We start from the raw sequence: 17,480 nt of genomic DNA, 5'->3' as shown, positions 1-17,480 counted from the left end.
ATCAGATATGAATTTAGTTAAACATACTACACATAGTACAGCTTATTCTTTCAATTGTCTGTTGGCACATTTGACTGGTACTGTATTCTGAGATGCGACTCCTGATAATTCCTGCTTCTACAGAGAGCGTGAATAAAGCTCTTATGGTGAACGCAGCAACGCTTTTGGATGGCTCCAGAGTTAATCCCGACATCCCGACATAATGCGGTTTTAGTGAAGTAACCATTTTGGGCCACATTGTTTAAAAAAGCTAAATGCGATTATCAGTGTCTTATTTCTACTTTCTCCTGATAATGTTTGTTGGCATCTACTGGTAATTTGAAGATTGTTCACACATTTTCATTTTGAAAAAGCAACGGCTAACTTCATCACTCACTCAGTAAGTCAGGGACAGACTTTCACATGTATAGGGCTGGGCCCACTCTGGTGCAGTCCAGTCAAATATCTGCATCAGCATCATGTCTCTTATTCATTCTCACACATCTAGGCTGCTTTAGGAAAACCCTCCTGCCTTTGCTGTTTATAGACAGTGGTTTCTATGGTATTGTCTGAATAGGCTATATACAGTATGTGTTATATGTGTGCGTGCCCATGTGGGTCTAACAGGAAGGACAGTACTAAATGCTGTGGAATGTAGGAGGTATAATGAGTGTTTTTCCTTTTTCCATTTCATTTTCTCATCATCTGTTTCCCACACTGCTGTGGTTACCATGGTTACACATCTTTTCTCCTTTTGGTAATGTTGAAAGAAGAGGAGAGACAGAAGGGGAGGTAAGTCAAAGGAAGAGACACATATTAGACTGCATATGTGACTTCCCAGTGGATGATCACATGGTGGCCATGTTTGATTTATGTTGTTGTTTGAGTGGGAAACCCTGCTGGTGACAAAGTGGATTCCAACTATATCTTAATAATTTTATATTCACTATAAAATGACTCTTAAACTAGGCTGATGATGTCAGAGATATTGTATGATCGTTTATGGTGTAGGCTACTGGTGTTTTACTGTTGTTTTTAAAGAATTGTAAAGTCGCTCTTTCTGTCTGTCAAACACCAGGGTGCAAACATTTCTCCATTAGCAACACTTTGGCCAAAGACACACTATCTAGAAAACAGTATGACTTTCATGAAATGTGCTGTGCATTCCAGGATTGAATCCAAATATGTTTGGTTTCCTTTAGTGCAGCAATCAGTACTAAATACCAATTATTAGGTAAAGAGCATCGACATCTACAGGGCTGGTCAATAAAATGACTGAGGGTGTTAATGCTCCCCAGAGCATACACGTTTTCCTCCAGCCCTATCCTTATTACAAACTTAACTTGTTGAGCCCCAATAATGATATGGCTATACAAACAGTTATCAGTATATTTGTTTGTTACCTCCAACACTTTCATGGGGCTGCAATGCTACAATATGAAAGTGCCTCTAAGGACAACAGTCAGGATGATAGACTTCCAGGCCTCTAGTATCACAGTGGTGATGTACGGCAGTTTGTGCCAGCAGAAAGAGCAGCAGCAGTATGTGCAAAGCTGGTGGTAACGACACTGTAAATGTTTTACTCATTAGGAATACTGAGCTGTGGGTCGTCTCTCTACCAGCCATCTCAGCTACTGAAACCTTGACCCTCATCACAGTTCAACAGAAGGTTATTTCAGTTCAATACTGAGATCCACCAGCCTCTACACAAACAAAGTTGCCTAAAGTCATCTGAGGAGGGACATCTGAACATTAATATTTATTTTTTATTGTTGGGTTAACCAATTCCATTGACATGTGCATACAAAAGAACAACTAGCCTGTAGTGGAATTTGTCCTTAATGGTTATGAGCAGGAGATATCTTATGATATTCAGCAGGATTGCATGTAACTATGTTTTCATTGGTGTATAATCACCTGAAACTAAGAATCAGGATGTTTTTGTTTGCTTAAAATGAGTGAATAAGTGAATTATGTTGCTCCTATAGTAATGTTATAGTAAGCATGGCCTCTGAAAGGTCCTGAAAGACTCGGTTTTGCACTCCGCGTCTCGTTACCGCAGTCTTGTTAAGGGCTGAGCGGAGGGGTATTCAGGTGGTTGCAATCTGCAACCGCAAGGCTAGATGATGCTAAATCCTTCACACTGTCCCTTTGTAAAGTAGTATGTGGTTATATGGTTAGGTAATACTATCAACGAGCACTGAAACATTAAAACAAAAGCGCTGGTTTATCAAATATCCCTACAGCAACTCAGAACATGGTAGATTCAGTGACCTTCGTCAGTCACTGAAATTGAAATAGTCCTACTCTATTTGTCACCAGTATTGTGTTTATACTTTATGACTTTTACTTTAAGAAGACAGAAGTTTCTTTGTCAGTAACAGCTGTCGGTCACATCAGGATCACTACACCAAGCATGGTTGTGTGAAGCAATTCATATTAAAGATTCTGTGAAGACCCATGTGTGCAGTGAAACTAGAGTCCTCAGTCTTATTTGGCTATGTTTGCATTTGCTTTGCCATCTTTGCTGATGATGTAAATCAAAGATGGCTGCAACGTTGGAAAAACATACTGTAACTCTCCATTGTCCAGAAGGTAAATGTGTCACTGATTAATGACAAGCACTGATACATGAGACCATGAGACAACAAATACACACGCAATCGAGGTACGTTTTGGGAAAAGAGTATCAAACAAGAAGAGATGGATCAGAAGGAGAGCGAGAGAGTCAATATATTGTATCAGGCTCCCCTGCTGCTCTTTTCAATGGTTTTGCCATTTTGTATTGATTTTGCTCCGCCTGCACAGTGACGTTTGAACAGTGATTGGTTGACAATAGCAGTCCTTTAAGTGTAGCCAATCTCGCTCAATTATAGCCTGCCTCACACAGAGATATGTTCTAATATGAGCCGTGTGTGTGCTGCTGCTGTTGTTGAATTCAGATGTTGGATTAAGTTAGCTGGCAAATGTCTTCTTGTCTTGTTGGTTTCATTTTCTCACAGCAGAGCTCCACAGCGTTCAGCAGCCCGCTCTTCTTTCTCAGATTTGACAGCTTCTCGGCAACACATCAATAGTAGACTTTCAAATGATTGCTAATTTACTTTAACTTATGAGCAACTAAGAGTGGGTGATATGGATACAATCGTCTTTTACTGTATGTTATTTTAGATTGTGATGAGGGTAGTGTATGTATCTTTACATCCCACAATCCTAAAGACAACCAGTTTTTTCTTTTCACATAGTCATTTTATTCATTTTTGATATAGAAAAAGACACAAAATTAGAACTTTGCTGAATTTGATATTGAAACATATCCCTTTCGAGTGTGATTGTGTGTGTGTGCCACGGTATGGAAGTGAATTCCCATCTGGCTGCATTAAATGAATATTCTGTCTGCCTTCGGTGCTGGTATCCACCCTCAGAGGGTGACTCAAAGGCTTTTTGTTCACCAGCTTCCATTTAGCCAAAAATAACTTGATCTCAGCCCTATTTTCATTTCTCCTTCCGCCTACACACAGCATCAACTCAGCCTGCCTGGCACATATGGCTCTTAGAGAAATGCAGCAGGAGGTGGCGGTAAATGACGGGTTGGGTTCAGCTGTCACTCTCTCATCTGTTTTTTTATCCCTTCTATATAATCTTTCCAGAAATGTACACTCAAGTTCCAGTTGTATAAATAGCTAATCTCCAGTTTGGAGAATGATGTGTTCTTGCTCTTCATGGAGATCTCTGTGAATCTGATCAGTACATCTCAGCCTACATTCAGGCAGGAAATCATCACAATAACAATTTGATGACACTCGTCTGGTCCTGTTCTGGTTAGTAGCTTTGGTTGTCTTCATGTAGCTCTTTGTTTTAAACCATTCCTCGTGACATGGTCCCTCCCTCCACATGAACTACAGTGGTTCTGTTGGACCAGTTATAGTTCTGCTTTGGGCATCATGACTGGTTGGAGTCAGTTCCAGCCTTGGCCAGTTGGTGTTGACAGTCGGTCGATACAATCGTCGAGGGTCTTTAAGGATTCTAATAATTTTACTTATGATCCAGTAGCTTCCCAAAAGATAGTTATTCAACAGGACAAACACAAAACAAGTTAGTGGTTTTAGGGAGAACGACATGCTATGAACTAATCTTGGTGGGAAGTCAGTGAGAGATCATGTACTAGTTGATGGAACAGTGTGATCCTGCGTCAACCCACCAACACTCAGAAACACACCTACCAAACCATATAACCATCTTCAGTTAACCTGTTTCATCTGAATAACAGAAGGGTAACAAAGACAATTTATGGTTTTAGTGGGACTTATTTTTTGATATTATTTCTTGACTTACAGTTTATATTACAGTTGCTTGGTTGGTGGGCACAGGTTTTGGTTTTGGTCTTTATGCATCTGAGGGTACTAAAAAAGTCAAACTCACAATGAAGACAAGTCATTTTGACATTTCTGTTTGTACATAGACAAGATACAATGTGTTGGTATGTGTTTGGACATGTAGTTTGTACCTGGACAGAGCCAAGATATATGCTTCTCCCTGCATCCAGTCTTTAAGCTAAGCTTGCTAATCGTGTCCTTACCCCAGCTCTTTACTTGACACCTTCACTCTAAAAAAGAATGCATAAATGTATTTTCCAAACTGCCGAAGTATCTTTATAAAGCTAATGTGTATGTCTGGAACTGCAGATAACATGCAGATATAATTAAATACAGGTGTTGGATTTGTTATAAATGGAAAACTAATTGATCCGGTTTTGATTACATTTGTTCTTGCCACCCCCTTCGGATTTAATGTGCTGATGTGCTGTAGTGGCCAGTGCCATCAAAGTGGCAAACATCTACTCAAAGGTCATCTTTTGTCCGTCAGTCCATCTGGGAATACTCCCATTCAGAATGCTACTCCAGCTACTCAGACTTAATATTAGCTCAGGTTCTTTTATAAAGTCATATTTGATCAGATGTATATTGCTGCGAGTAGAAGAAGAAAATGCTGCCCTTTTAAGCCCCTGTTATTTGGGTCCTTGTACAATAATGTTTGACTTCACAAACACATCATTTGAAGTGAATCACTTCCTCCCTCCATTCAGTTACGTTTTATTTTTAGACACAGTGTGAGTACAATGTCTTTCCAGTGACACCAAATAATTCAGAACTTCCTACCCATAATTGTCCATAGCATACATCCAGTGTATAACCCAAGGGTGATTTCAAGCAAAAAAAAAACCTTGATTCAAAGAAGAGAAACTAATGATGTTCATTTACACTACTCATTATATAAGTCTGGTAAATTACGCATATGTATCTAAAGCCTGTGGCCTCGCCATGTCTCTTTTTCTTCTCTATGAAAAAAACAAAACATTTAGTGGTCATGTGGGTAATGATGATATAGATGCTACTGTACCTGTGCCTGTCTAATGCCATGGCTTAATGTCAGTCTATTGGTTAAATTTGTATTTTCTTTCACACTATCTGGGCATGGAAAATATGGCACGTTTGATGGGTAAAAAAAGGGGTCCAACAACAATATGTATTTAAGAAACAAATATTTTGAATGGCCTGGGTGAAAATTAATCCAGGAAATAAAAACAGGAAGTTTTAACCGTGGGGAAATACAAGTCAGAATTACAATGAACATGAACACTAATCACTAATGAACATTGTATCTTGTTTTTGTAATCTAGACAAAATGCAAAGTTTAAAAATGTCATCTTGTGGATTATGTAATTGTGTGTGCTGGACTATTTTTTATCACTGTGGGTTTGAGCAACCAGGCACCAATGAAGACATTACTGTATGTGTTAAAAATTTGACGGACTATATCTGTTGTCGATTTTGCTGCACATCATCAGTAATAATACTGATTTATTTTTTAACAAGACATCTTTCCAAACAAGCAACCAAAACCCAAAGTTTGTATGGGATATCTGTAAGAAATATTCTCATGGAACTCCAGGGGGGTTAGGGTTACAGCTAACTGGGAGTTACTGAGGCTTGTTAGCAGCCCTTCCACCAGTGGAGCTGTCAAGGTTGTGTTAAGCAGTTGTGTCACAGGCCAAGTAGGACAGAGAAAACGCACACAGACATGTACACGCACATACCTATCCCACAACTCCACTACAAATGCAAGAGTGCAAGTACACACACAGCCATGCATGCAGCATACACATAACCACTGTGACCCTGCATGGCTGTTCATCTGTAATAAAACTGCCTTGCGAGCAGTCTGAACCCTGGAGCCTTTTCCCATAGTCGCCTGAGATGTGAACTCACTGTTATATAAGATCTGAGAGAGGGAACTTCTTACAGTACTGTTACCTGCACTGCAATGCAGGCTGATTAGACGGGTTTGCCTAGAACACTGAGTAGAAATAAAAAGAAAGGCTTTGAACTGGAAAAGGTCTTCCACTTTTAATACTTATCCTCCCTCTACTGCCTTTGTTCGTGTTTATATGTATTGGTTCGAGTTCTTGAATCAACTACCCACTTTTTTAATGTGGTCCAGTGATTTAGAGGCTTAGTGTTGGTTGATAGGTAAGGTTACTAGATGAGCCACTCAGAGCCTTTGTGTGTGAGACTAAAGTTGATGATATTAAATGTGTGGGCACATTACACCTACAAATGTTGGTTTCATCTTCCATTCAGCTCAAACACCAGACAGATCCAAGCATGGGCTTCCTGTTCCATCTCTAATCAGGTGCAGCAGACTTTCAGATCAGATTTCATTTCTATTAATTTTTGACCATGTGGATGTGCATGATCGCCCAATAGAAACACTGATGCTCTAGTATGTTTGAAAGCGTGGTGTAAGCCATCCCCTTGTTTAGTGCAACATTACATTACTAGACTACATACAGCAGCATTGTTCTTTTAGGTTGGTTAAAGTCTGTAATCCTAAATTCACAGTACCTTTAAACCCTCCTCAAGAAACCGCTTGTCCATTAACAATCTAATCAGAACCTTTATGTGTAGGACTAAAATGTTTTTCATGGTCAACAACTGAGCCAATGAAGGTGGGCAGGACTAAAAGTGATAATAATATATAAGGCCTGACCCAAGCCACAGCTTGGCGTTGGTAAGGAACAGAATCAATTTGTGCCTTTTTGGTTATTATCATAATTATTAATGTATTATTATTATTATTATAATGTAAGTAATACGCCTCACAGAATGCTTTAAAAATGTGCCTAGCTGTAGGTTTTGAATGCTAACAAAATAATAGTTTTGTGTTGTGCGTAATATAGCATAAGTAAACATGCATATTAGTATAAAAAAGTAAGAAAAAATAGAGAAACTGTTTCTGGGTTTGGATCATACCTGTCAACATTAGAATTTCAAAATAAGGGACATTTTCTGGCGGACTCCGCCCATACTTTATCAGGTCTGAGCCAGCCAGCCGCAACCCATATAATGTAAATGTAAACACATAAGGGACGGGTTCAGGAAATACATGTTTATTTAAAGTATGTATTACTTATACAGACATGTTTATAATATGTATGTATTTTAATTGCATATATACATTTTCTTCAGTGTGGGAGTCCCTAGCATCTGCAAGGGACTTGTTGTAAACATAGGTTGCAGACTATGACTGCCTCAAGGCTAGCTGAGGACTACATTATTTTTGGCGCAAAGCATTGACATCTTTCCCTCAGCTTTGGTCACTTGGTCTGCCTCCGACACAGTTCTTGTCACACATGAAGTCAATGACAGTGTATGTGTTTGTGCCTCTTGACGAGCTTGTGCTTGGACGCTTTTTCTGCAGTGTATAATGCTAACATCTGAATGGCACACTTTACAAAAAGCATGAGTTTGCCCGACTCTACTTTTTAATGTTTTGAAGAATATGGCTCTTGGAAATTGGAAGCTTTTGAAATTGTAGCCGCTCATCAGCATTTGCCAAACATTATCCACTTTTTTAAACAGATTAGGCTGTTGCAAACACTCCTGTTTTATCTGTAAAAAAACAAACAGTGTTTCCAAGTTATACAGGTACATCTGTGTCCATTCCAAAAGCCAGTCTTAGCCTGCCAGCTTTCACCACACACTTACTGGAACCACTGTGCCCTTTTTTCAGCTGGAAACATCATGTAGCACATCAATTTAATTTTTACTCATAATAGAATTTGGGTGTTTCAGAGGTAAGCACTGAATGGGATTCTGTCTATGTGTGATCCAGTCCCCCCAATCCTGCACAAGATAAGCAGCAATATGGGTAGATTGATTGGTAAATAAATCTGAAATCAAAGTAAAGTGATAAGTTAAGGTTTTGTAAACGTATTACTTGCAACAGAAACATGTTTGTTCCTTCTTGCTGCTTTTCTGGTTTCCTGGTTTCCTATATCCTAGATTTTCCCAGTTTCCTAATGCTCCGCACATCCTTAAGGTTGATTGTGATGTTTAAGAACAAAAAGGATTATCAAAATCTTTAGGAAGTCATTGCTCAAAACTTTGGTCCCATTAAAACAGGACTGTGGGGCACATGTGGATACTATAATTAAAGGTCAAAAGTTAAAAGGTCTTAAGATTTACAACACTGAAATTATTTAATTAAACCCAGAGGGTTTATCATTGCCATAGTATGACTTCTTTTTTGTTGGACTTGTTGCCTTCCATTAACTGTATGTCTTATTGCTCCTCTCTTGTCTTGTCTTACAGAGTCTGCAGCTCTCCTCTCAGGGACAAACTTCTGCAGCCCTTCTCTGGTCACAGGCCTGCCTGGCATCTTTCATCCATACCATTCCTCTTTCCATCCACCCATCCTTCCCCCTGTCATGAAAGGCCTGTCCAGCAGTCGGAGTCACCATCACGTGGTCTCCTATGAACCATCATATGATCTACTGGGTCACCATGTTGACCGCAAGCCATATTTGATCAGTCAGAATGACATGCCTGTGCCCATTCCCATGCCGCATCCAGCTGAGCTGTCCTACTACAATGCTCAGCGTTCCCCGTACCCCTCTGACAGCAACAACATCGTCCCATACGGAACCTTCCCAAGAAGGTGCCACTCCACCTCATCTCACCATCCTGAGGTAAAGGATGAGGGTATGGCCATGGTACCATATATAGGAGGAGGAGGGGGAGGAGGTGGTGGAGGAGGCTATGGAGGTAAAACGCCCACCCGGGTACCAGCAAACTTTGCGGACCCGTTTGAGCGTCAACTGTCATTTTCCAGAGATGGCTACCATACACTGCAGTACAAACGAGGAGTACTGGCCCACAGTGGGGGGATAGGGACCAACAACATCAACAATGACAGCCCAGGGAGAATTCGTCACCTGGTCCACTCAGTCCAGAAACTCTTCACCAAGTCACATTCATTGGAGGGGCCACACCACACACAGTCCTCCAAGGGGGCCAATAATGGGAGTGTTAATGGTGGTGGTGGTGGTGGTGGTGGAGGAGGTGGTGGTGGTGGTTCAAGGGCCAGCCTAGTAGGTGAAACTCCACCAGGGGGAGTGCGCCACCGGAAGCGCAGCAAGAGCCGTGAGCGCTGTCGATCAGCAGAGCCCAAGCATCGAAGCCACCATCACCACCACCACCAGCTCCACGGCTCAGCATCTGCTCCAGGCTCCGGATATTGGAGCTCAGATGACAACCTGGAACGGGAGTTGTGTCTCTACCACCCTCACCACCACCAACCTCCACCCTCACCCTCACCCTCCATGTCCCCATCGCCCATCGCCATGACAATGGGCCGTTACCCCGGCAACAACCACGACAAGTTCCCCCAGACTCCCCTTCCCAGTCTCTCCTCCTCGCAGTCCCACCAGTACTTTATGATGGACCCTTATGGCACACTCAACGAGCACACACACACCCACGCACACCATGGCCACACACACCACCATTCTGCACTTAAAGCGTCCCGGAGCAACAACGATGTCAAGTATGCAGCGTCTTCGGCATGTGTGCCAGTTAGTGGTAGCAGCAATAACAGCGGTGGCGGTATCGTTGGAGGAAGTGGCCCCTTGCTGCCACTGGGTCTTGTGGACGGGCCTCTTGTGAAGAAAGGGGCATGGTCGTCAAGCCTAACGGTGAGCAGGGCCCGAGAGGTCTACACCAACAACAGCATCCACAACCAGCTACGAGCCAGCGCAGGATCCGGTAACCTAAACCTAGATAGAGCTCTAGTCAAATCTAAGGGCAGTCAGCAGCAGGAGCGCACTTGCCATTTCTTACAGGTAACTAATTCCTCCCCGACTCCCATCCAAAACCAGTCGATTCACTCTTCCCCCCTCTGTTGCCTCCCTTTTCTCCACGACTTACTTTCCTCACCAATGTTTCCTTTAAGTCAGTGGTGTCCAGTCTTGTGAGGCTTCAGGTTTTCAATCCTACCAAACACTGCACTCTCTAACTTTGCTGAATAACAGCTTCAGTTAGAACCAATCAGTGGAATCCATTACTGGTGGCCATTATGAAGTTCTGAAAAATTCAGCCACATGATCCAGACTGTGCACAGCTGCTGTCCTGGGACATTCAGTATTTATTTGTTTAGTGACATAGGTCACAGAGTACAAGTGTAGCAGGAATACCAACAATTCATCCCTGGAAACTGGATGTTGGCTTCTTTGAAAGTTCCCAGAATGAAAGACAGAATTGAAACACAGTCTCAAACTTTATTTTATTAGCTAAAGCTGTGTTCAACCTGTTATGATTAAGTTAAAAGGGTGACGTCCCCTCCAGTTAGTGAGCAGAGTGAGCAACGATGTGTGCTGCACCTTACAATGTATTCTTGGAATTAGTTAGCTTGACATTCAGAGCTCATTTACAATTATTACATTTGGGACATTGGGAAAACCCAATACCTCCTTATCTAGGGATAACACCCATAAAGTTATGTGAAGAGCTAAAGGCAGAGGTAACTAACCTAACACTGTAATGAAGCTTAAAGTAAAAGGCAAGATGCACTGTGCAAAGAAACCCGAACAAGTATATTATTATAGTGTTTAACGGTCAGTATAGTTAGCTTGTAGTGAGCTGAAAGAGATAGCTATAAATATGGAGTAAAGCAGAACACAAAGTAAGTTTAATATTTAAATGTCTTGATTTAATGTGTGTGTTTTGTGTAATATTGATGTCATGACACAGTTGGGGACCTACGTTTATAGGAAGGGGATAAGTCTGTACTAGATCCTTGGCAACTGAGTGTGAGAGATTTGAACTTCAAGTCAGAGTGGACCTCCTCATGGCTGTCTAATCCAAAAAAGGTTTTCAGAGTTGGGGGCTAGGGCGAAGGCTGCTTTGGGTCATGCATTTTATGCATATCAACAATTTTTGTAAATGCAACTTTACATGACAACCCTACAAAGGGAACTGTGGATTTTACCCAGAGTAGCACACCAAACTGGGATGCAAAGTCTCGGGTCTTTTCTAATAAAATCCCTGCATTGCTTTGGTGTTTGGCTGGAATGACAACTGCAGATTTACATGACTGGAAACCATGACTGGATATCAAGGCTGTGGACACACTAGAGCTGGTAATACCAGAGCTTTAGGCATGATTCAAACTTAACCACGTTCAATCAATTTACAGGCAGCTTTGAGCCGTTCTGATCAATTTGAAAAAATAAAAATGTATTTGTTCCATCTGCAGGGTCCTTTTAATCCCTAGTGTGTCTTTGTACGGGATCACAAACCACCAATGGATCCTTGGATCTTGGAAATGTTTCATTGAATGTATTCAAATAATTTCATTATATTTAAAAGGATCTGGTGCAGGAAGTATGTTATATTAATTAGCAACTAACAATTATTTTCATTATTGATTAATCTGCTGATTATTTTTTCCATGAATTAGTTGATCCTTCGGTTTATAATATGTCAGAAAACCCATTGAAAAATGGTCCTTCACAATATGCTGACGCTCAAATTGTTTGTTTAGTCTGACCAACAGTCAAAAACCCAAATACATTCAATTTCACATTCACTTCACATGGGCTACTGTGGCTCAGAGAGGTAAAGCGGCTCCTCCACTAATCAGAAGTTCGGCAGTTCTATCCCCAGCCGCATAGTCATCGGTGTCTGAATGTGTGAATGTGACTCCTTCAAGAAGAGCCTAAAAACCTTTCTTTTCACAAAAGCCTTTCCGTAAAATCTTATGTCTGTTGTTGCCCTGCCATCAGTGTCTGAATATGTGTGTCCATGGGTTAATGTTGACATGTACGTGTAAAAGCCCTTTGAGTGGTTGGGAGATTAGAAAAAAAACGCAATATAAATGCAAGTCCATTCAACATAAGAAAGGTACAAAATACTCAGAAGATGAAAACAGCAACATTTTGACATTTTTGTTAAAAAAACTAACCAAATAGTTTCAGATTTCTTTTTTTGTTAATCGACTAATCAATTTTGAGTAATCCAAATATGAATCTAATTAGCATATTGTCGGATACAAAGGGGAGGAAAAAAGCAGTTTTATCAGTATGGTGATGCAAAATGTATTAACATTATTTGCATTCTAAACCAGATGGTTTTTACTGTGTTGGTCTGGAATCTAAATTGACCAATATGAAATAAAATGCTTACTTTTACCCAACTATGTAAAACAATATATATTGTATTGATACTATAATTTGGAATAGTTATCTTGCTACAGAATAATAATCCCGTGATGGAGAATTTTGTAGAGTAACTAACCTGATGAGTCTCCACTGAAGTTCGGAATGACCGCTCAGAAAACTAGTGTTATGATTCATCCTATTGCTATGACAGACTTAATGAAACACAAACACCAACACATGGTGTCATGACGTGTCATCATGACTATCACAAGATTAAAATGTGCCTCCTCTCAGAGCGGTGCAGGAAACCTAATATAATCCATGCCGCTATGTACATGTTGGTCCATGTTTCTCAGACTGTTAATACAGTTAATTAGACTAGTTAGTTAGTTAGACTGCTGGCTAGTTTACTAGATAGCATTTCACTGGACCTCCATTATGAACACAGAAGTGCAGATTGTTGACGCTTCAGCGCTGAGTCTGGCACAAGAAAGATTTTATTGCTCTTTTTTTTAACAGTTGTTTTACATTTTTCCTTTAATATTGATTTGGTATAAAGGATTAGACCTTCCATCTTTCAATAGCTACCACCAACACAATTTTCAAATCAAAGCTAAATAGGAAAGACACATTTTACACAGTACATGCAGACTGCTGCTGCCCTCTTTTCTAGTTGGGGTGTCTTCTCATTTTTAGATGGCAACATTGACTTAGAAATGAAGACATAAGAAAGATCCATGAAGCAAAAATCTAAATAGATACCAATACAAACACTGACCTTTGTATCTCCCGTACTCTTAGCACCTGGAACAAGGGTAGTGCTTCGGAGTACATTTTGTGAGAGTTCAATTGGGAAACTGTTGACAAATAGAGTAACCAGATTAATAAATATCTGTCAAATTTCCTCACATTGATCACAAAATCCCTGCTAATTTAGTCATAAAGCAGTCATGCTCAGCAATGTTTTCAAAATCTTTAGTGCTTGACTTATATCCTAAAAGACATAACGAAACACAGGTTTGAGTTTGGAGGTTAGGTACTTTTGCACATGATAACCGATGTGAAAACAACCTGCAGTGGTGCTGAACAGTGCAGCAATGCAATAAACTAAATCTCCGAGCATAATAGAATGAGCATGTAACTGTTGCTAATGTATCCACTACACTGTTAATGTAATAGATCAACTGTTCAATATGTGGAGTCAAGTAATATCCAAATGTTGTAGTGCGTCCACAGCCTTAGGATCATTGCTCCCCACCACCAGTCTATTACTACCAAGAACCCCACCGCCACCTCCTCCCTCTTCTCCACCACTCCTCTCCTCCACTCACCCAACTCACCCCCATGCTTCTTACCCACCCAACCCCCTGCCACCCACCAACCCAACACCTCCTTTACCTCCTCTTGGTTTGGAGAGCCTCCCTCTTCCTTCTCCTCTTCCTCCTCTTTCCTCCTTTTGAGTTGAAGAGAGAAGTAAGTGCAGTCAGTAGCAGCCTTACTCTCTGAATGCTAGGTAAAGACATGAACTCATGGAGAACGACATCCTTTCCTGTTTGTAGACTTCATTTTTTATTTAGTAGTGCTTCCCTTCCTGCCTCTCTACCAGTTATCTTGCCTTTCCTCACTGTTTGTGTCTCGATGGATTGCTGTTGTGTTGTGCTGTGCTGTGTGAAGTGCTGTGTTTGAGTGTTGGGGAGGTGTTTCACTACATACAGGAGGTAAAAGACTTTGAATATGTTTGGCGGTTACCCAGTGGAGATAGGGTTTGAGTTGATCAATTTTGCTAAGCTTCCAGACTGAGTAAACTTGTAACAGTGATTACACGGATTCCAACAAAATCCGCCAAGATGTGCAGAAATGCACCGACAGGGAAGAAGAAGTCTGCTGCTGTTTAACATGGATGCACACAATGCAGTATTTAAGATGCTTACTTCAATGTGTCTACTACATATGTAATCAACATGTTATATCCTATGCTCGGTTTCAAGTTGTGAACAATAATTAGGCTGATCCTCAAAACAGAGTGTTTCTGACTTCTCAGCAAAAAAAATGTTACCCAAACAAACATACAAGATGTTAGAATGCTTTTGAACCAACCCTTAAAATAAAGGACCGAAGGAAAAAAAGATCTCAAATGTACAGGATTACACTTAAACGTAGCTTTATGGGAGACAATCCATGACAAGCAATGATGAAGCTGCAATTCTTTACTGACTTTGAGATTACAAACTAAATCTAAATGAAAACTGTATTCAGGCCACCCTAAATACATTCTATATCTGGGAAATACTGAGAAGTCAAATGAGGAATGTCGTTCAACTGGTTCCAACGTGTGGTAAGTGTTCTCTGAAAGAGTGAACATGACCTCCCCATCACCTGCTGCTGTTCCTTCATGTGCTGCCTATACTGTGCGGTGTGTTTGAATGTGTGTGCAAGTGTTTAGGAGTTCTTGTACATGTGCATGGTTACATTGTACAGTACATGTATCACATACAAGAACAATCAAATGAGCAAGTACACCATACATTATGAAATACTGGCTGTGGCATTATATACCTCAGTTGCAGAGAGAAGCGGGCCTTTATGTCTTCCTGATCTGCTCTCTGAGTACTCTGTTTCGATATATTTAGTATAATGTATAATGGGTACAATGAGTCATATATACGCACAACTCCCGGTGCTCACTTTTTATGGCTCTGCTCTGCCGCTGTTTTGATCGGCATTAAGCTCCTGTAAATAACAACACATCCTGCACAATGTGCCACGTTAAAAGCCTTTCAGCAGCTCAAAGGATACAAAAGCAGCTGTTCATTGGTTGTCTATACATCGAACAGGATAATCATGAAGCATATCTGCTGTGTAGCGCTTTCCACAGCATGTCATTTCTGACCCTAACCCAGTTTGTGCCTCATCAAACAACATTCTGTCAAATACAATAAACTGGTGAAAAACACTGTCGCTGCTCTGGAGGTGTTTGCAGTGTAGACATGAGTGGGCGAGAGACAAAGATCAGCTCGTGGCTTTAATATTGTTAAAAGGTTTCCCAGATGAAAGTACCGTCCATGTGACATCCACTTATTAAATCAGTTCTCATTTGGACTGGGCATTATATCGCATTATATGTTGTATTGTAAAAGAGTTATGTATTGGGATATACAGTAGTAATATATATTTTATATTTACAATATATTACACTTTAATGATATAGTAGATGTATATAGTGCAGTATATAATAGAATTTAAAAACTAAACTGGAATGTCTTTTTTTGGCTGATCTAGCAAATTAACTATCTTAAAGATGAAGGTACTATATCAATTTGTTCAAAAACCATATCAAAATCTAATATTTTTGACGATGGTTCTTAACCAACAAGTCATCATATTTAGCATGTTATGATCTGTCACCTTAAAGCCGGACTAATGACACATTTTCTTCTTGTAAATTCATGAGAAATAAAACCGATTGTTGTTCAATTTAACACACCGAGAGGTTTAGTTGCTTAAGTCGTACTTGGCCCTGTAGTTTATGATGTCTAATATTAAACTCTAAATAGATATTGTTTTGTGATTAAAATGACTTCGCTACTGTTCCAATACGTTTTAGCATTGAACATTATGCCATTATTTCTATTTGTTGCCACAGTAACTGCTGTCCAGGAAAAGTTGCGTAGTCTTTCTTTAAGATTTAAGGTTAGGCAACAGAAACGACGTAGTGAAGTTTAGGGAAAGAAGGAGATCATGGTTGAAAGAATTTAACATTGCCTGCTGGTCTGGAAGGGGATGAGAAAAAGTCAAAGTTATACACTGTATGTGCAAAACCTCCTCCTTAAAGGCCCTGATATGCTCCAGTGGACACGGGTAGGACAGTAGTGCAGGGTGGATGTGTGGACATGTGCAGTTCTGTTGTTCTTAAGTCATCAGGATTGTGAAGTGAATTAGATTTGAGTAAACAGCAGTGAAGCACTTTGGAGTGAGAGAGAGGCTTTCAGGATGAACAATAAATAATAACCTGAAGCACAAAGATTAAAACAAACTAATACACATTAAAAAGCCAAGCATTAAAAGGAACAACGGAGGGAAAACTGCATTTCCCTTTCAAACAATATAGTCATCTTTGATTGTAACAAACAAAAGAGAGAAAGCCGAGCTGCTGCATCAGTCAGGAGAACACATGAACACATTAAAGCTGTTCCTCTTCCCCTTGGCTCTATTATGTTTAATCTGTAAATTATTATCTCCAGCATCTCAGCAGCACGGCGGCTGGCTGCACTGTTACACTACCTGTTATTTCTAATGCTGCTGCCTTAAGCCATCTAAACAGAAAAGTGTTGCCAAGGAAACAATCTGCAGCCTGGACTAGGACATACACAGTAGATGCTGTATACACACCGTCACTGACTGTCACCGTCTTTAAAAACATGGACAGACACAGTATCGGCTGTCTTGTTAAACCTCAAAATGCACCAAATCTCCAGCAAACAGCATGTGCACTAATGACAGTGTGAAGCATAGAGAGCAGTGTTCTGATGTTCCTCAGTCATTACAGTAGGATGAGTACTGAGCTGCAGTGGAAGTGAGGCCTGTGCGTGGGTGAGAGGCGATGCTGATGCTACTGCAGCTGGTCCTTTCCCCGCATTCTCTTTTTATAGCCAAACTGCTCATTTGTGTCTCTTTGACGTCACACACACACACACACACACACACATACAGAGGGAGAGAGAGACATTGAGCCCAGCAGATCAGTTCAGCCTCTTTTCCTCTGTGATTCATATATAATTAGTCACAATAGCGGTGAATTCTCCTGCTGTCTGTCTCTGTTGTTGTCTGTCAAATTCTCACACTGGCCTCTAGTCTGAAGGCGGTAAAGGTGCTGGATTCACTGTAGCTGGCACAGACACGCTAAAAAGGTGTGGCTAATTAAAATGAATGAGCTGTGGTTGTATGTATAGACTATAGGCTATATACAAACATCACGTCGCTTTATCTTTGGCAGTGTTGATGGGAC

General features: G+C 40.6%; 1 protein-coding gene across 1 annotated transcript in view; it reads left to right on the top strand.

The window, feature by feature from the left end:
- Positions 1–17,480, top strand: part of LOC115022653 (disks large-associated protein 1-like) — a 100,789-nt gene that overhangs the window by 30,634 nt on the left and 52,675 nt on the right. Inside the window, exon 3 of the mRNA XM_029453707.1 lies at positions 8,631–10,159. Coding sequence (XP_029309567.1) covers positions 8,747–10,159 — 1,413 coding nt within the window. The 5' untranslated portion in view covers positions 8,631–8,746. The remainder of the gene's footprint in view (positions 1–8,630; positions 10,160–17,480) is intronic.

Source organism: Cottoperca gobio, chromosome 17, assembly GCF_900634415.1.
Source record: "Cottoperca gobio chromosome 17, fCotGob3.1, whole genome shotgun sequence".
In the NCBI taxonomy this organism is placed as follows: Eukaryota; Metazoa; Chordata; class Actinopteri; order Perciformes; family Bovichtidae; genus Cottoperca; species Cottoperca gobio.
This window is presented reverse-complemented; position numbering and strand designations above follow the sequence as displayed.